We start from the raw sequence: 21,536 nt of genomic DNA on the forward strand, positions 1-21,536 counted from the left end.
TGACCACTAAACTCAATTCCCGCCAGTAGAAAAGTCATGTTAAAGTGGCCACCTGTCTACAACAGCCACTTTTTTCATCTCCCTAGAGTGGCCGCTATAGATGGGTTTGACTCTACTAGTTTTATGGAAATTGGATGTGAAATGAATTAATGTCTGACTTCAAATTTCTACATGCTATAAAAACTGATACTATTTGTCCACCACATACTGGTATTCATTCAAAATTAGGGGTTGATATTCTCACCTCCAAAACTCATATTTACTTGCTCATAATTCTCGAGTAGATTTCTTTTTTTTTTCTTTTTTTTTTTGATTAAATTGAATAGCCATAATAAAGGTTTTTAAATTTCAATAGAAATTTGCAATATTGTAATATACTTGTAGTGAGATTATGTCTGAGGGGAAAGCAATTGTAGTTGCTAATCTATTGACTGTAACATGAATTCTTGTCATGTTCTGTGAATTTAACCAATGGGAGAATTGAGGGCCAATTTCATCATTGTCTTATCTTGCAGAATATTGATGTGATTGTAACCAAATATCAGAGTTTTAAGAAACTTGTGAAATGCTGTAACTTTCTTGTTTGATATCAGGTTGTATTGAAACTTCTGCCATTCTCCTTGGATAATTTATTCTTTTCAAGTATCATAAAGCTTCAACACATAGTGGAAGGCTTAAGCTTTCATTTCTACAGCAGAATTAGCTGCTTAGAGACAGTGAGCTACAACTTCTTCACAACATCTTTCTCTCTCTCTCTTATGTTCTGCCCCTCCCCCACCCCACCCATCCCCCTTCAGATCCGTGTCACAAAGGACCACTGGGAGGCGCTGCTGGATCTATACCGTGAGCTGCAGAAGGCAGAGCATCTGGATGCGGCCTACATCTTCCTCAAGATGCGTCGGAATCAGATCTTCCACTTTGTTGTTCACACAGAGCCAGTATGTTGGTCTCACATTTGTTCAAGTCATTGAGGAGTGAGGGTGGTTGGTTTAACTCTTTATGTGCCACGTTCAGATGCCTGATTCAGTTGACGGCGTGCCAAGTTCGCATATTCTGCTCAAACATGCAAATCTGAACCAATTGATAAATTGCCAAATGCCATAGTACAATTGAAGCTTCATTCATAATTCCATTCCTCTCACATGTAGCTTGTATTGTGGTGTGATTGAATATCAGTTGATGTTCCCTATTGGATTTGCAAGTAAATTCTAAGTTTCTGTCACTGTTTTGTGTGCAAAAGCCATGCCTTGACAACAACAAAAAATACAAATTTGTGATAAGAATTTACATCATAGAAAAGACTTGTCATTTGCTCTAGAAATTTGCTCATCACATGTCCAGTGTAACAAAATCTATAAAGTTACATGGATTTGAAAAACAAAATGTTTTCTCAAAGCATGTCTGTGTTGACATCTCAGAATAATGTGGCACATGGAGGGTTTTCACCATGGTGCATTAACCCTTAAATTCACAAAGGTGGTACAATTGAAACCATGGACAATTTGTATGGAGTGCCAAGTGTCACATGGCCTATTTCATTACGAAATCAGTCATTTTGTCAGCCAAATAGGCCATGCGACACTTGGGGCTCCATACAAATTGTCCATGGTTTGAACCATGATTTCAATTGTGCCACCTTCGTGAATTCGGGCCAAAGAGTTTGACTAGATGGATGTGTAGGACCTTCCTCCAACACAGGAAAAAGACCCCCCCAAAAAAGTACCCTGAGTCGCTACAAGCTCATCGTGAGTTGTAGAGGAAATAAAGAATAATAGACTGATCTGAGATAGTGTGGACATAGGGAAAGAGAGATGAAAGACCCTGGTTACGAATACAGAGGGTTACAAACTTCCTGATTTCTGGTTCAAGACCACAAGGTACAATCAATAAAACCAAGAAAGAGACTCTTGCAGAGAACATTAAACTATCTACAGGGGTGGGGGGGGGGAGGGCAAAAAATATTTCTGGTACCCCTTCCAGGTTTAATCAGGGGGCAGGCCCCCCCCCCCCCCCAATTTTATGAAAAGATGTCTTTTTTCGTCCGTCGTATGATGTTATACAAAGGGGATATCATAGGATTATATCCAAGCTGCTGATCCAGTCCAGAGCAGCATCACTTGGTTTAACAAGTTCTGTAGGCCCTCACAGAAACTTCTGAAGGTGGCAGTCCTCTGTTTCCTCTGCGATGTGATGCAGGATTTGGTCAGGATGGCTGCAGTCAACTCTTGCTGCAGTGGCATGATGGTGATAGTGATGGAGCTGGTGATGGTAATGGTGATGGTGGTGATGATGATGACGATGATGATGGTGGTGGTGATGATATGATATGATATGATATGATATGATATATGATATGATATGATATTGGTGGTGGTGGTGATGGTGGTGATGATGATGATGATGGTGATGGTGGTGATGATATGATATGATATGATATGATATGATATGATATGATATGATATGATATGATATGATATGATATGATATTGGTGGTGGTGGTGATGGTGGTGATGATGATGATGATGATGGTGGTGGTGGTGATGATATAATATGATATGATATGATATGATATCATATCATATCATATCATATCATATCATATGATATGATATTTGTGGTAGTGGTGATGATGATGATGATGGTGGTGGTGGTGGTGGTGATGATATGATATCGTCGGTTGAGAATGATAAGGGCGTTAAGTTGCCACTAAACCCATAGTGTTCGAGACCACTTAACGCCCTTCTCATTCTCAACAGACGATATGATATGATATGATATGATTATGATATGATATGATATGATATGATATGATATGATATGATATGATATGATATGATATTGGTGGTAGTGGTGGTGGTGATGGTGGTGATGATGATGATGATGATGGTGGTGGTGGTGATGATATGATATGATATGATATGATATGATATTGGTGGTAGTGGTGGTGGTGGTGGTGGTGGTGGTGATGATGATGATAATGGAAATGATTATGAATTGCTGAGTTTTCAGAAGCACTTGAATACCTTTACATATCCACCTATTGATTTCTAAAGCAGATGTGGGTGTAATAAACAAGATGTAATGAATAACCAAACAAGCAAAGAAATATAGAAACTGTTACTGGTATTGATGTATTGTATCTCATCCAACGCAAGTTTAGAAATAGCATTTGAAATTCCCTGAATTTGCTCGTAATTTTTTTCTCCTTTCAAGAGGCTTAGATAAAAAGCCATATAGTGCCAGTAGATTTACTTCCTATGTATCTAGATTTTGCCTGTGAATGACTGCATATTTTTGTGTCTTTGGTCTTTGATTGTTGATCATATGAAAATATAAGATCTCTCTTTTCTCTCTTTCCATCCATCCATCTATCTATCTATCTATCTATCTATCTATCTATCTATCTATCTATCTTTAATTCTTTCTCTGAAAGATGTTGTACACTCGCACCTATAGAGATGATGCATATGACAAGTGGAAATCAGGAAAGGAAATTTTGACAGCAACTTTTCATGATGACCTTCTTGAGGTAAGTGCATTCTCAAGCATTCCATATGTGACCGTGCGACACAAAACCAACAAAAAGTTGCACTTGATGTTACGTGAGGACTCAAACGGTGAAATCGGTCAACCGAGTCAATTTTGAGTTTTTCATATTTTCTGAAAGAGCTATCCTTCTTCTACATTATTCTTTAGTTTGGGATCACAACATGAATGGGAAAGTGTGTTTTCAGCGGTTTTTCCACAACCCTTTCTTGTGGGAGAGTAGAATGATCAGGCATGTCTAAAGAGGCCCCTTTTCATGTCTTAAAATCCTTTGCACACTCTTCACTTTCAAGTCTAATAACTTCTGAAAGGATAATGCTACTGCTTTGAAATTTGGCATTAATCATGGACAGAATGTGTTTCTTAAACACGCTCAATTTCAGCTTAATCTGATAATCCCTTCATTATTGTTGCTCCAGTGGTTTACATCCTGTGCTTTGTCCCTTTCATCGCGCAGCTAGCACGGCTTGGTGAAGATTATAAAACGCTTGAATAGACCCTGTACTTCATAGCCTCTTTTCAGTTCACTTTTCCAGAGTATGTGCATTCTTTCTAGTATTTAGATAGGTTAGGGGAGTCCATTTGATTAGAGTTATACATCATTTTAAAGCTTAGAGTCTGCTCTTTCAGAATCTGCCCTGAACTAAAAATCCATGTCTGATGACTTTTCATTGGTTTAGTGATGCAGGGTCACATTTCATAATTCACCACAGATAAATGGTCAGAAGATAATGTAATGCGGTCTGTTGAACACATCGGGAGCTTGCCGTAGTTGCTGCACTGTTGTTTTGAAGGATTACATTTACGGCCACGTGATACTCCTAAGAATATGTTTACAATTTCCGGACTTCCGGCCCTTGTAGGATAGGGAAGAAAAGCATGTTATAAAAACACAGACATATCCTGTCTTTACCGTAAAACACAAATCCGTGCCCAATGAAAATCTGCAGGTGCATCCAGTTGATAATAGTACGTAGATCAAACTAGCATACTAGCAGCACACTTGTAATGTTCGTTTTGATGCTCATTCTGTGGGGTAGACATTCTTTGTGTCATATTATGTACAATATAAACAAAAATATATGTTGGGAATACTTCAGAAAAATGAATTACAATGTAAAAAACAAAGGCTTCAAATAATGGAGGTATTATTGACTAAAGATATCTAGTAAACTGTGAACTTTTTTTTCTTCCAAAAATTGTGTTTTTGTGGATTATATGGACACCTGTAAAAGATGCAGACTCTTCAAAGTTATGAAATGAAAGATTGTACATAAAGAATACAGTCATTTTGGTTCATTGTGATGAGCCAGATTTAATCATATCACACCTCAAGCTCTATCTTAGCAGTTTGACATCAAAATGATGTCGAATACACCCTTTGGAAAAGTCACTTTGTACAATTATTTAATAGACATGTTAAAAGTATTTTAATGGACACAATTTGGCTAATGTATGAGCAATATCCAATTGGCCTTAGTGCACATAAGATCTGTGACATAATGAATAACTTAATCTGCTACACTATGAAGAAGCATTGATTAACCCATTGACAATAGAATTATTTTTCTACAACACACATTTCCCATAGACACCTGCCCGAGTATTCTTGGGACTTGTATTCAATAAGTTAAAAGTTCATCACAGCAAACTTCTCAGCAGCACCAGGTCAAATGAACATCAGGGGGAAGGTTTTTATTTTCAGGGAATTCCTGGAAACCATCAAATTTGGTTCATTCTGTATGTCATCATTCATAAGCTATCACAAGATTGATTTCATTTATAATTCCACTGCTGTTTTTGTGGTTTTTGAAAATTGGATACAATGCATTCACCAAATAGTTAAAATGTCACGAATGCTATCCTAATGCAGCTTTAAAGTTTAGATATATTCTGTCTATTTGATTGTGATTGAATATTAGCAGGTTGTGGTGCGAACATGTTAAAAATCTCTATCTCTCAAAGAGTACAAGTACTATCATGCAAACAAGTGTTCCTGGAAATGGTTCAAATCGCGAAACCATCTAAGCACAAGAAATCTACATGCTCCGCTCATTTCAAAGTCTTGATTGCCTTAGTCAGTTTGATGGCCTGGAATGGGAAGGCATGTTTACAGCTAAGCGGCACATTTTGAATCATCGATAGCAATTCGATAACTTGGAATTAGAAGGCATATTTACAGCTAAACAGCACACTAGCTCTCATAAATGTGTTTTATATCTTTGTAGAGTCTCATGTGGTTGTCTTGTGGTGACAGCTCCTACTGGCATTAAAAACACTGCCAGTCATAAAGCTTAAGGTTTAAGGCCACCGTAAAATCCATTTCTCGAAATGCAAATAGTCGGGAGCTAATCAGCGCCAAATGCCCTCGTCATTTCAATAGCAAGATTGGCCGAGATGATCAAGAATGCGACGCCTTGAAGAGGAGTTCACCCACATGTGACATTTTACTCATCTCGTCTCACTGTCTGCCAGAACTGAAACATTTACAGATGCTCTCAATATTATATTATGTGCACATTGACTCTTCCGCTGGGGTGTTTCCATGGAAACCAAGCATCACAGCAACACTTAATGCCACATGGGTTTTCAGTGTGAAAAGTTCACATTGAGGAAGCGATATATCAATGCACTTTTACTCTATTTGAGAAAGGGCTGCATATCATGAGAACATCATCATAGTAGATTTCATTTGATTCTTCAGTTGGCTCACATCACCACTAATATTAACCCGTTGAGGACGGTTTGATTTTGCTACAACACGCATTTCCCATAGACGTTTGCCCGAGTATACTCGAGACTCGTCCTCAGCGGGTTAAGATGTGACATAGGTACACTTACGTACAAAATGTAACTTCTCAATTTTTGACTCCTTTGTTTGTTTGGTTTTTTTCTCTCTCTTTTTTAAATTTCCATTATGGAAAACTTTACAGTAGGGACAACTTAACTCAATATGGGTAAGAGATCCTTTAATATCCTATTTTATGTCCCAACCACAAATATATATAAGGATACCTGGGGTCCCATTTTATGAAAATTGTTATCAGCGATAACTGCCACATTCTGTGACAAATTTACTCTCGGCCAATCAAATGCAAGGATGTCAGTAGCTTATAACAACTATCACAACTTGTCACTGATAACAAGGTTTATGAAACGGGGCCCTGATCTGTATTTTTTCTTTCCATTTTCAAGTTTGTTTGTTTTTTACTTCATGTGTGCCATCATATTTAACTGCTTTTATTAGCTTGATGATGGCTTGAAGTTGCCCACTGAAAACTTGTGTGATCATACAAAAAGGCCCGAATTCTCAAAGTTGGAATAACTATTCCACGGAATAGTTATTCCGGGAATAAGTTATTCCGCCTTTGAGAATAGATTCTGGGGACTAAATTGTGTCATTTTGCGTGACGAGGGCCTGATTTGCATAAGAGGCATAATAAATCGGCTGAATAAGCGGTGTAATAAAGTTATTCCACCTTTGAGAATTCAGGCCTCAGAGTATATATTAGATGTGAGGTTTTGACCCTTTCTTGAGGTCAGAGATCAAGGTCTGAGTGTGAAATTTCACAATTACTGGTACTCACAAGGACTCAAGAAGCATGTTTAAAATGAGATGTAACAGTTTGTATTAAAGAAGATTTATTGTGATACTGTATCAAGGGCAATTCCCTGGTCTAACCACATGACTGATCTGGCTTCAGTCAGAGAATGAAGAACAGGGCGTTGTGAGAAATTAGACAATTCACACTGTATAACAAATATTCAACACGTGAAGTTTAACCAATATTTGGACCTAGATGAAAAAGAATTAAAAAAACAAACAAACAATCACATGGAACAGTTTTGTAATGACAGGACTGTGTTTTTTTAATCTTTAATACATCAAGCCATTATGATGAAGTATGATTTGATAAAATTTTCTAAAATGATATGAAATAGAATTACTAGTTATGGACAAAATAATCATTTATCACATAAATGTCTGTTATTTAGGTCTAAGTATGAATTTCTGACCTTTTTTTTTTTGCAAATTCAAGAATTACATTTGAAAATTCATACATTTCAGCCAAAATAGTGGAACAGACAAAAATATTACTATTCCTGAAGGTAACTGCTGATTTTCAAGCAGATATGTTTTCTTTGATAGTATGTACATACATGTAGTCCACCTGATTTGTCGAGATTGCATCCAAACTGTACAAAATAGATTGCATATTTACATCAGTACATTTGGTTTGCATTAGGAGCAGCAGGGTGATATCAGTGCACTCATCATGAAATCATTGCCCTTTATCTTCACTCTTCCAAAAATTCCTGGCTCTAAGTTCCCAGCAAAGAACATTAAAAAAAAAAAAGATCTCATCATCAAAGTGGCGGCATATGTCTAAATTGTGATTTAACCAGCCCTTTGTAATAAGATAATGATCTAAACATTATAATCAATAGATTGTCTTCTTCCTGCCATTTTTCTTCTTACACGATGTCCAGGACCGGCATCATTGTGAATGCTTGGGACTAAGTGACAAGTACAATTGACTCTTATAACAGGCAGGGCATAAAGATAACCTTGACTGTAATACTGCTGTATTCCAAGTAGGACTCAATTCTTTATCAAATCACTTTCTACTGGATTTCTTTGTTTATCATATTATATAGTTCAGGGTTCTTGCATTGCATTCTTGTAGAGTTTGAGAGAAAGTAGTAAATATTCGCATTGTCAGGTACTATAAAGTGTATTTGATATGCAGACCTCCCTACCTGTCTAACTGTAAAATAGGGATGATTTGTCTCGAAAGTTGAAAAGAAAAAGCATATCTCCTATAGAAATTATCAAGAAAAATAAGAAACTCATACTGAAACAAAGAGCTGGAAATGGTCAAAATTCAGATTCTTTCTTCAAAATTCAAAATAGTTGGGAGGTCTGGATAATGTGGAACCATTTAATACTCATGACTGCACAATACAGTAAACCGCAGCACACTATACGACTCATGACTATACGACTGACAGACTTTGGATCTGAAATAAATCACAATAGCCTTTGAATAAACACTCTTGTTTATATCAGATCCAAAGTCTCTCAGTCCAGAGTCTTATAGTGGCGGGCTTAGGTCAAATCCAAGGAGACTAGAGAAAATCCTGTGACTATTTTACTTAAATGTTGACTTACACAATAGAATGAACACATGTTGATGTCTATCTGGGTTAGACATTTTCTTCCACATGAGCTAGTTTTTCACCTTGTGTGAGGTCATCATAGGTGAGGTTAGACTGTATGTACATTACTCCCAGGAGAAAGGATATGCCCAGTTGCCATGGTACTTTTGCCCTTGTGCACGTACATTCACTTTGGATTTCATGCCAGTGACAGATCGTTGTGTAGTTCAGTGGCTGAGTGGATTTCCATACTGTAAACAGCCCAACAATGCCACATTTGTCCCATCACTGAAAATTGCACATGTTTAAACTAGAGAACCACTCTGAGAGCGCAGACCTCCGCCATGCAGCTAATTTCCACCAATGATTTTGTTTTTCCATGGAGAGCAGTCATTTCCACCCAGACGTATGCATGCTGAAAATTGCCCGAATTCCCAGTATAGAAGCCTTTTATGACGTCATCAACCCTCAGCTGTGCGGCACGCCTCACCCTAGCAGAAACTAGAGCATGCACTTTACTGCACGTATGAAAACCTAAAAAATATGCAGCTTTAACTCCCCAAGTTCATTTACCTTACCTGCCAAAATATCGAAAATCCTTTATAAAATCCATAAAAAGTTCCGGATCACTACCAAAATTTAATAATCTGTTCCTTGTGTCATTCTCAACTTTTCCTGCCAGTTTCATTAAAATCCGTTTACTACTTTTTGAGTTATTTTGTACATGGACAAACAAACAAATGGTAATGAGAACATTGAACCTCCTCCCTTGGTGGAGGTAAAAAGAAACACAGCTTTTACATTTTTGTCATTCCAGGGCACTCCATGCAAAGACACGAACGACATAACAACAATAACCTGATAAGTCTCATAATGTCTTTATATGTTTTCATGTCAAGGACATAGTAAAAAACAAAAACATAAGATGGTATTAAAGACTTTGATTCATCCAAAATCTAGATCTTTGATGTAGTTTCTGTTCCTGATTTTCTAGTCACTGGAAACTGCATGGCAGCTAGTATATATACAGACAGTCTGTCTGTTGTCAGGCACGCATGTTCAGAAGATCGTTGCAGTACGTTAAATGTGCGTTCAGTCCTCCATTACTAACCAACCAGTGAAAGTCGTCATACGTGCCAATCCTCCGTACACTTCGTTATTGCTGTGAAGTTGTAGCCACACGCGATCACCACGTTGCAGGTGTAAGAGCAAACTGTTGCTGATGCCGTCGTAGTAGTCGTAGCCGGCGTCCTCATAGATTGCACTCACCATCTCCCCGTTCAGCATCAGCTTGATGTAGAGGTTGCGTGAATTCGACCACTTGTTTGCGTGCATGACGAAGTAGTACGTTCCATTGATGCTGCAGGTAAAGATGCTGCGCTCCTGGTCAAAGTCGTCGCCGATGTTCACGAACTGGTGGTCAAAGTGGAGTATCATGTCATCATGGCTTGATGCGGTGATGATGTTGGTGTTACCGAATGAGAATGCCGACCAGCGACCGCTGGACCTCAGGTTGTGGGAGCGACGGCCACCGTTGCCCGGCTCTCCCTTTGGACCGCGGTGCCCCCTCGGCCCGCGTAGTCCCTGAATTCCAGTACCTGGCTTGCCGGGAGTCCCTGGTATTCCATTTGGACCAGCGGGACCCACTGGACCCACTGGACCCACTGGACCCACTTTTCCAGGTAGTCCAATCAATCCTGGCTCACCTTTGATCCCAATAGGTCCAGGAGGGCCCATCGGCCCATGATCACCTTTTGGCCCCTGGACCCCAGGGGGACCATTGTTGCCATTGTTTCCGTGGTTGCCTGATGATGGAAAGGAAGACCAGAAAACATAGTTCAATATCTTCTCTACTAAAGGGTCTGAAACACATTTATTTAGTTTGCTCTGAAGAAGCCTGTGATATTTGCACATATAGACAATTACGGATTGCACAAGACATGTCTATTGACAGCAGGTGGCCTCTAAGACAGGTTTGACTTTTTTCACTAAATGTACGGCATTGATAATGATGATTGATCTTAGGTCCAATACACTTTGAGACTTCAAAGTTGAAAATGTCAGCAGTAGATCGCTGGGTCTTGAACTTGCCAGAGTTAAAAGCCATGTAATTGCTGTCTTTCCGCCGTGCCCTTACGCGCTACATTCAGCAGCCGACGGTGTTGACAGCCATCTGCGCCCCAGGAGAATCCACTCCTTTGTGACACCTTAGCAGGTCCGATAACCCCGCGAGCCTTGGAAAAAATTTGGGTTTTCCTCTACACTCCCCCCTTTTCCCCAATTGAGGGTGTCCTGACTTTTCCTAAGAAGTAAAACACAGCACGGGGAGTTCTTTTTAGAGTGCAGATAGACAACGGGGGTACCAGACAGGAATTGATTTGAATATGAAACCTGTCACAACAAGGGTGTGGTGATGGTCTGGCCTCATTTGTTTTTGCCCAAAAAGTTTTTTATTCTTTTTTTTTTAAGTTAGGATATGATATATTTGATATGATAAAAGCATTTTGATTGTATTAATTCAATTTTAGATAATACACTTCTATCCATATTGATTTGTGCCATTACACAACATTTGGTTAAGTTACATTAAATGCATGGGGAAATGATTACCGCTTTGATGAAAGTTTTCATGTTATGTCTTGGATCATCAAAGTTTCTACATGATATCTTTATTACATGCCTCACCTGCATTTTTTTAAATTTTTTTAATATGAATTGAACCATATGCTGAAATGTATTAACACATTGAAAACGAGTCCCGAGAATACTCGGGCAGATTTATATGGGAAGTACATATTATAGCAAAATCAGTCTGTCCTCAACAGGTTAAAAAAACAAAACAAAACAATCAGTATTGGCTCTTTTGCCAATCTGACTCTCTTTCTTTTGACATGATGCACACTTTCTACAAATGAATTAAGTTATACACAATGTCGTCACAGTATTTTGACTCCCACACACACTGATACAGCATGCTCCTCTCCCAAAATGTTTGTGGCAAGTTATTCAAAACTTTGAAGTAATATTGAAATCCCTTACAGTGGTCTTTCAAATTGGCTACCTTTAGATATTTTTATACAGATGATATTTTTTGAAAGCAAGTGTAGAGATTATGCTGTCAGCATTCATTGAGATCTTATTTGTTTAAACTGACACATTCTCATATTGGACACTATGATGAAATGGGTTGCACACATCTCTGATTTTTCAAATTCATGAAATTCTGTGCTTATTTACGTCGATGTAGGGCAATTTGTCAATCAGGTGCTTAAAAAAACCCTCTGTACCAAAGAATTTCATGAATTTGAATAATTACGCAGTACCCGCTGCATGCTATAAGGATAAGAACCAACACTTACTGTCAGGCGAAAGCTCAGTGGTCTTGTGGAGATGACGCCTGTCCTGAGATCAGGATGTCATAGGTTTGAATCCTGCTCGAGTACGTACGCCCATGATTTCTTTTATCATGGCTACCATACCACTGATCAATTCAGTGCTTACTGTATACGCTATATATTTCGCGTGGGTTTTATTTTCGCGAATTTCGCGAGTCGGGAGCTATTCGCGAAATTAACAACACGCGAAAATATTACCTTCCAAAATGAATCCCTTGCCTTGATGATACGAAGTACTAGTAAACCATGTCACGGCTTACCGAACAGACCATACTGGCTAAGCTTGTTTACGTACATATACATGTAGCACGTCCACGTCTAACTACTAGTATACACAGCCCAGTCGCTGTAAGTAGCATTCGCACAGCACAGCGTATTAACAGCATCTGGGGGTGGTCGGGCTAGTCCACGTCTACTTACAAATACTGTAGAGCCAATCCATTATCGCAACCCCTCGTACCACTCGTCAGAAATCTAGCACAATGGACTTAACCACTTCAAAAATGTTGAATTCTAACTTACCAGTTCGCAGAGTTTGGTAAGTTTTTTTTTTCATGCAGTGTATAACTAGTATCGTTCTTATTTGCTAGTAAGTTGAAAATTCACACTTTCTTTGCCACTTCATATTTTCTCTGGTCCCCCAATCGCGAATTTAACCACTCGCGAAAATGTGTGACAGCGGCAATTCGCGAAAATTTATGTACGCAAAAATTATAGCGTATTTGCATCGATGAAGGGCAATTTGTCAATCAGTTGCTTAAAAACACCTCTCAACCAAAGAATTTCAGGAATTTGAATAATTACGCAGTACCCGCTGCATGCTATAAGGATTAGAACCAACACTTACTGTCAGGCGAAAGCTCGGTGGTCTTGTGGAGATGACGCCTGTCCTGAGATCAGGATGTCATAGGTTTGAATCCTGCTCGAGTACGTACGCCCATGATTTCTTTTATCATGGCTACCATACCACTGATCAATTCAGTGCTTACTGTATACGCTATATATTTCGCGTGGGTTTTATTTTCGCGAATTTCGCGAGTCGGGAGCTATTCGCGAAATTAACAACACGCGAAAATATTACCTTCCAAAATGAATCCCTTGCCTTGATGATACGAAGTACTAGTAAACCATGTCACGGCTTACCGAACAGACCATACTGGCTAAGCTTGTTTACGTACATATACATGTAGCACGTCCACGTCTAACTACTAGTATACACAGCCCAGTCGCTGTAAGTAGCATTCGCACAGCACAGCGTATTAACAGCATCTGGGGGTGGTCGGGCTAGTCCACGTCTACTTACAAATACTGTAGAGCCAATCCATTATCGCAACCCCTCGTACCACTCGTCAGAAATCTAGCACAATGGACTTAACCACTTCAAAAATGTTGAATTCTAACTTACCAGTTCGCAGAGTTTGGTAAGTTTTTTTTTTCATGCAGTGTATAACTAGTATCGTTCTTATTTGCTAGTAAGTTGAAAATTCACACTTTCTTTGCCACTTCATATTTTCTCTGGTCCCCCAATCGCGAATTTAACCACTCGCGAAAATGTGTGACAGCGGCAATTCGCGAAAATTTATGTACGCAAAAATTATAGCGTATTTGCATCGATGAAGGGCAATTTGTCAATCAGTTGCTTAAAAACACCTCTCAACCAAAGAATTTCAGGAATTTGAATAATTACGCAGTACCCGCTGCATGCTATAAGGATTAGAACCAACACTTGCTGTCGGGCAGAAGCTCGGTGGTCTAGTGGAGAGGACGCCTGTCCGGTGATCAGGAGGTCGTAGGTTCGAATCCTACTCGAGTGTGTACGCCCATGATTTTTTATCATGGCTACTACTAACACTAATCAATTCAGTGCTTATTTACTTCAATGTAGGGCAATTTGTCAATCAGTTGCTCTCTGACTTTGCTCTATAAAAAGCACAAAATTTCCTGTAAGACTATGCACTAATTAACCACTTTTTTTCTTAATTTTGTTAATTTTGTTAGTGTTATCAATATGTATATATGACAGTGGAAATAACCTTTCACAAAGTTTCATGATTGTCAAGTTTTTACATCCTCCAGGACTCGAATCAATTAATCCATATTCAGTAAAACTTTATGGTTTATGTTTATTCTATGAATAATTCATTACATAACCATAAGGGATAATTCAAAGCCCCACTGGGTGCCATGCCACCAATAGCCTGACATTCAAACTGTGGTAATTTTCTGAATGCTTGCTAGAATTCACTCAAATATTTGCTCATCTGCTGTATGCATTTGCCCAGTTTCTTCCAAGATAACTCCCTCATAGGGGGTGATCTCTCCTTCAAGTACCTGCTTTAATCTTAATGCACCGTTTACATGTATGTCGTTGAAAGCTCATTAAAGGTTAGACAGCAACGATCATATCTCACAGATGCTTTGAAGTGAGTCATATTTCTTGAACGCACAACTCCAGCCCATTCAATTTACACATACTTTTATCTCTGCAAGCAAGTTGTCATCGTGGCACCATGTGTCAATTCTGATCCAACTTGCCCTCTGATTTGGCGGTGAATGGCACAGATACTTTCTCTGATTTTCCTCTCATCTCTTCAAAAAATATATGTATACGATTCACCTCAAAGATAAAGTTAAACTGAATTAATTAGAGCAAATTCATAGAGCAGGGATGGTTCAAGTTAAATTTTGGAGTGGATAAAGTTTGAACATCTGTGAGTCTTCAATTGCAGTGTATGACGGGGTCCTCAAAAATGACAGTCTTCATCTTTTGACTATGCTGTTGCTGGAGTACATTTCCTTGTTTACATTTGCCTATATAGAAATACCAAATATATTTTTCTTTCATTTCTATGTATTGGAATCACCTATTAGGTGACATCAAGACATAATGTTTTAGAGGATGCAAGATAACACGGTAACCTTCTTGTGTCGTCAGTAGAATCTTGATGATAAAGATAGTGGTTTTCCACTCACAAATTAGATAGAGAATAAATATCCTGCTTTTAGAATTATCAGATACTTGACCCCGGTGATCATTTTGTGTTGGCCATCATATAGGCTTGAAGCAAACTGCAAGATTCAAAAGGTCTTACATTTTGGAATTGATTGCCCAATTATTGTCAAAATTTCTATCATCTGCGGCTACTTTGTTTAATTGAGGTCGCTGGAAACATACATGTGCTCTTGCCTTGAGCAATGTACATCCTGTTCAATAGGCAAGTAAAATGAATGGATATCTGATTTTTCCTCTTGCCTAAATGCACATTGGGGCTAGCTGGAAAGTGTTTGTGTGTTTGTTATGTTTTGTTTGTTGTTGCTATAACACAAACATTATCTTTGAATTTCAGCAGTTTTTTTTTTTTTTAATTGAAGTGCTGTTAAAACCACCATGCTTTTATGTCACTTTTTGACATTAATGTGCTTGATAGGAGCAGGTGCCAAATGTCCGTTTTAATAAAGGTTTAATGAATTTACATGGGGCACTGATGAACACAAATTTACACTTCCTGAAGTTCAAATTTATTATTAGCCTGTACCGGATGATTTTTGCGATTGTTTGTTTGTTTGTTTTCTTCTGAGACCAGGCAACAAACTGTTATCAGATCATCTGATATGAATGAATTTGACACGCTAAATATGTACTGAGTTTCCATGTGACAGTGCACTTAAATGTGATTTCCCAAAACATATTTTTCAGCATTAAGTTAATCCCTGAGCTCAGCCTTGATTGCTATGTACATCTTCATATGAGTTTGACAGCAAAACAAGCGCACACTACATTGGAAAAATGGCAAATGTTACTGCTACACACATGGTTTTTCATACACGAAGAAAACTGATATTGATAGAAGAGATTCCAATCTTTCTATCAAAGCCATTTTCTGGGCAGCATAACACAAATGAACATGAATTCAGGCCATAAATGCAGGCAGTCTTGTCTACATTCTGGAAACCTGTTGTACATGTACCAAAGACCTTGTAAGGAAAGGGTTAAAATGTGTGTGACAGATTGTGTATGCTAGCACACTCCAAAAATATATTGTCAGTGGGGTGACAAGACCTTGTACCTCAAACTTTGGTGAAGATTACTTTTTGGATTAATTGTCAATTAATCGGGTAAGTGATGTCCTGTCCAAATCTTATTATCCCCAAAATGAAGCCAGCATGACATGCCAAAGGAAAGGTGATCCTATTTGTTATAGTGCTTAATTGGCAGTCGTGTCCTTTTGCTCTCCCGAACATTTGAAATTTTTGAGATAGGAGGTCTTGTTGCCCCCAACATCCATATGCATGCTGGTACGCCTGTGTTAAAGTTCCCTGTTGCGCACGTGTTTGAGTCTAGGGACTATATTTGAATTACATGTAGGTTCAGACCTGTGAGTCTAAAAGCAGCCTGAGGCTTACCTGGTATTCCAGCTGGTCCTTGCACCCCGGGATACCCCGGGTTCCCTGGGGGCCCAGGCAGTCCCCTCTCACAGCAGGGCCGACAGACCTCTGGCTCTTCCTGTCTTGGAGGCTGGGGCTTGGTGGGCTTGATCACGTCCTGCCCACCAGCACCAGCAGGGGCCCTCATGAGGATAAGGGCCAGGGAAAGGCCCAGGAGGAGGTGCCCCACTGGTACAAACCACGTCATCATGGTGGCCGCAAGAAACTGTTGGAGGAGTAGAGTAGAACATGAGAAAACTTTTGTGCTATGTGCGTACTTGCAGAATACTATTTGTGGAATTTTTGTGGTGTGAAACTTTTGCGAATTGGAGCTGACAGCTTTTTCACGGCAAGGAACTTTCAAGAATTGCCACTGGCATTCAGTGCATTGTATAGACAGGTCCATTTGTGTGCATTTTACTTTTTAGAATCTTGGCCCCTTACAAAATTCATGAAAGTTTAATGCAAGCAAACATTTCTGTATTTCATAATGATTTTTTTAGAAGGGTTGGCTGTTTCTTTTCTTGGAAATTAAACTGCCCCAGTAAAATCAGTGGAAATTGAAGTGACAATGTCAACACAGTCTCATGAATACAATATTCAAACAAGTTTTGGATGAGAAAATATCTTCAATTTTGATATCATGCAGTCCTCTAAACATGGTAGCTTACATTACCTTACCTTGGAGGAATCAAAACATCAAATCAGTGAATTTATTGTTTGATCCAATTTCATTAAAAAATGTTTGTTTTTTTTTTTTGTTCAACATTGCTCCTTTTTATTATTATTTGAGCATGGACTAGATTTCTTTGCTCGTTGCTTCACACTAATAAGAAGCGATAAGCACTCTAATTTGATTGTTCATAAATGATACAAGCACAGCATATAACCACATGGAAAACTAGAGAAGCACTCTGAAAGCACAGACCTCCGTCAAGCAGCTAATTTCCACTAATGATCCTGTTCTTGCATAGAGATCAGTGATTTCCACCCAGATGAAATGCATGCTGGAAATCACCCAATTTCCCAATATAGAAGCCCTTTGTTACGTCATCAGCTTCCAGCCGCGCGGCGTGCTTGCCCTAGCAGAAACTAGAGCACGCGCCTGAAGAGTACACGTATGAAAACCTCAAAAATGCGCAGCTTAAACCCCAAAGTTCATGAAGTATGTTGACCATTCCTGCCAAAATATCAAAAAATCCTTCATAAAATGCATAAAAATTCCCAGATCACTACCAAAATCTAATCATCTCTTCCTTGTGTCATTTTCAACATTTTCTGCAAGTTTCATCTAAATCCGTTCACGACTTTTCGAGTTATTTTGCACACAGACAAACAAACCAACTGTAATGAAAACATAACCTCCTCCCTTGGTGGAGGTAATGATGTTTATTGGTAATTAATTTGTATTTCATATTACTTTTTTTTCTGAGACTGTTATCAGATAGTGTAACAGGACTCTAATATCATTTCACAGTTAGTGGTTCAGTTTACCCCTTCGATTAAATCTTGCACATACTTATTCAGAAACTTGAGCGAGGTATCCCTGGAATGATAATGCCATCAAGGCAGATTTAAAATGATGTCTAATGACAAGGAATTGATTGTCATCCTGCATTGGGTACCCGCAGATGAAATCTCATGTTGCCACAGAATTTCCTCCCCAGTGGGTGGGGGAGGTTTTCCCCGTGTCATGACCCCTATCAGTGGAAATGGCACAAGAGATCAGTGTTTCATGCTTTTGACATTTCAATATCCTTGTGGTTTGGCACTGGGAATTAAGAACACTATTATTTTCCTCTATCAATTTCTGGCCATTTTTGTTTTGTTTTTTCTTTTCCAGTGTTTTTCTTCTTTTTTTTTTTTTAAGGTAAAAGACAACATTCTTTATGACAGCACTGTTGTTGTTTTTTGCGTGTGGCAACTGTGGAGCGGAAGAGTGACAACCTTTCTCAATGTGTAATCATTTAAAGGGATTGTACAGTATTGGTGGAGATGAGAATTGGGCTTTTAACTTTTTGCGAGATACCAAGAAAACACTTATGATATAGTACAGAGCATACCATTTTAAGAGGAATTCAAAGTTTATTTGATGAAAATCGGGTTTGGAATGAATGAAATATCCAAAAACAAAGTAAAACAAAGCGATCGTACTTAAGTGTTGGTCCCACACTTTATTAGAATCGCTCTTTTTTGGATATCTCAGCCATTTCAAAACCAATTTTCATCAAATAAACATTGAATTCCTCATAGAATTACATGCTCTTTCATATTTCATAAGAGGTTTCTCATTATTTCAACAAAAAATGTTAGAAACCTGAAATTGGGTCTCAACCAAAACTGTACGATCACTTTAAAGGATGTAGTAGCATGAATATCTTTATTTGTTTTTGTTCTAATCTCTTAAAATGATCTCCATGACTACCCGTAAGGCCTACTTGAGTGAGCAGTGACTCTCATCCAGAAATTTTCGGATTTTTTTTTTTTTTTTTTCGTTTGGATCCCAAGCATACCTATAATCTTACTTATGTTACACAATAATACTTAACAAGTTCCGCAGTGTGTGTGATGTGATCCTCATGTACAGTGGACTCCTATTACAATGAAGCCCTTGGTACCGGCAGTTTTCTTGCGCTATATCGAAATTTCGTTATAACTGAACAAATGATCAATAAGCAATATAAAACACATAATGTTGCAGCCTGAATTTGTACTTCGTTGTAACTGGAATTTCCTTATAACCGTTTTCGTTATAACAGGAGTGCAATGTAATTTTATTTTATGTACTGGTGGGACAGCTTGATGAAAACTTAGGCTGTGAGGAATTATGACAAAAGTCTCGTCCATTTAGTCTCTCGGTCACCCTGCCACAAAGTCCAAGTTTGATTGTTTCTTTTCCTGCCGGAAAGTGCAGTGACCTGATGCCCCACTTTTCCCACTCACACTCCTTTCTTTTAGATCACTGCAAATTGTTCTGCCTGTTCCTGTGTCTTTTCTTCACTCTGAATTTCCAGTGTCATTACAAATTTCCTAGGTCTATTCCAATTTGATCTTTATATCAGCTACCCAATATACAGTGTTTGTGTAAATTTTCACTAGCTCAAAGTGTTCAATATAGACCGCAACTTTGCTTTTAATATTTCTGATGATTTCCTCAAGGTTAAGCTAAGCATGAGGTGATTGGTACTGGCAGAAAGACTAGGAAGATTTGTATAAAAGAAATGAGATCAGTATATTATGTTAATGCCAGTTAAATCACTATTTCAGTTTTCATGTATGAATTGTGTTGGAGCATTTGTATTTCTACTTTAAGATGGTATTAGTGAATTCCCTGCAACTGCAGATATCTGAATATAAAATTGTGTCTCGCAACAAAATGAGCAGAGCCATTGATAAAAGTTCTCACAAGAAAAGAAAAGTGAATAATTTTATAGAGCAAATGAGAAGAACTTCACAAGTAGCTTTGCATCCGTGTGACCTGTATTGCAGTTAGGACTGCTAAAAGCATGTAACATGGGTGGAACTTAAGATTTCAAATGACCATAACATTTATTGCATTTGGGTGGGTTTTTTTTTTTTAACTCCAAGTCCAGCGTTAAAAAAAGAATTTCACTGTTCTTGTTGTTTTGTAAGCAGTATCTACATTGTAAAGTCTACTAGTTTTAAGCAAAAATGTATTACAGCTGTTAAAGTGTAAAGTTCACTGGGGGCCTTTTACTGCATTTGAAACAGGAGGGATGTATTTTTGACTTTGCAGATGCCACAAATTATCTTGGCCCTGCAAGAGACAAGGAAAAGACAATGACAATCGCCCGGATGTCAATTATGGCAATGTTGTTTACAACAGCAGGGATGAATAATTGCTCTTGAGGCTTGCCAGCAGTTATGGTAGAAAATGAAAACTCTTGTGTCACGTACTGGCCCGCCTGCTATGGCCAGTTACTCTGACCCAGACCGCATTCCTCCATGACCTAGTTTGACCCCATATCTCTGTCTCCCCCACCAGTGACTAAAGAAGGTGGAGAAGCTGTTCATATTGCGAATGTTATATTTAATTTTCTACCCAAATTGCTTCATCAGTGCACAAGTTTCCGTGGTAACAATCATGATGACATGCATTATTGCATACTGTCATGTCTCTTGTCCCCTAGTCTGGGATATTTTTATCAGGTGATTCCCAGGTCGAAATTCCCATAGAAACCAGTAGAGCTAAAACCAGTAGAATTCTACTGGTTTGTACGGGTTCAGTGGAGACCGATTTTCTACTGGTTTCAATATGGAAAGTGAAATAAAACCAGTAGAAAACCAGTAGGAAATTTGTACTGGAACCAGTAGCAGACCAGTAAGAATTCTTATTGGAACCAGTAGAAACCAGTAGAAATGCTTGATTTAAACCAATAGAATCCAGTGGAGACCAATGAAAACTCTCATTGAAACCAGTAGAAATCTCAACAAAACCAGTAGAAATCTTAACAAAACCAGTAGAAAACCAGTAGAAACCAGCAGGATTTTTTTACTGGAACCAGTAAAAATCTCAACAAAACCAGGGTGAAATCTCAACAAAACCAGTAGAAATCTCAACAAAACCAGTAGAAATCTTAACAAAACCAGTAGAAAACCAGTAGAAACCAGCAGGATTTCTTACTGGAACCAGTAGAAATCTCAACAAAACCAGTAGAAATCTTAACAAAACCAGTAGAAATCTTAACAAAACCAGTAGAAAACCAGTAGAAACCAGCAGGATTTCTTACTGGAACCAGTAGAAACCAGCAGGATTTCTTACTGGAACCAGTAGAAACCAGCAGGATTTCTTTCTGGAACCAGTAGAAACCAGCTGAATTTCTTACTGGAACCAGTAGAAACCAGCATGATTTCCTACTGGAACCAGTAGAAACCAGCAGGATTTCTTACTGGAACCAGTAGAAACCAGCAGGATTTCTTACTGGAACCAGTAGAAACCAGTAGGAATTTCTACTGGAACCAGAAGAATACCAGTAGATGCCTTACTGA

The 21,536-nt window shown here is 38.5% G+C and overlaps 2 protein-coding genes across 2 annotated transcripts in view; one reads left to right on the forward strand and one right to left on the reverse strand.

Moving 5' to 3' along the window:
• Window positions 1-21,536, forward strand: part of LOC140243528 (uncharacterized) — a 78,264-nt gene that overhangs the window by 23,705 nt on the left and 33,023 nt on the right. Inside the window, exons 4-5 of the mRNA XM_072323199.1 lie at window positions 798-938; window positions 3,434-3,529. Coding sequence (XP_072179300.1) covers window positions 798-938; window positions 3,434-3,529 — 237 coding nt within the window. The remainder of the gene's footprint in view (window positions 1-797; window positions 939-3,433; window positions 3,530-21,536) is intronic.
• LOC140243733 (uncharacterized) lies at window positions 9,799-16,737 on the reverse strand. Its single transcript, XM_072323398.1, has 2 exons — window positions 16,506-16,737; window positions 9,799-10,511 (listed from the first exon to the last, which is right to left on the reverse strand). Exons 1-2 carry the CDS (start codon window positions 16,735-16,737, stop codon window positions 9,799-9,801), a joined length of 945 nt encoding a protein of 314 aa, XP_072179499.1.

Source organism: Diadema setosum, chromosome 20 (assembly GCF_964275005.1).
Source record: "Diadema setosum chromosome 20, eeDiaSeto1, whole genome shotgun sequence".
NCBI classification, from domain to species: Eukaryota; Metazoa; Echinodermata; class Echinoidea; order Diadematoida; family Diadematidae; genus Diadema; species Diadema setosum.

Excerpts from the sequence above, each read along its gene's own strand:
- LOC140243733 (XM_072323398.1), bottom strand. The coding sequence starts at position 16,737 with ATGATGACGTGGTTTGTACCAGTGGGGCACCTCCTCCTGGGCCTTTCC. Across the intron at positions 10,512-16,505 it reads AGGACCAGCTGGAATACCAG|GCAACCACGGAAACAATGGC; the intron begins GTAAGCCTCAGG and ends TTCCATCATCAG.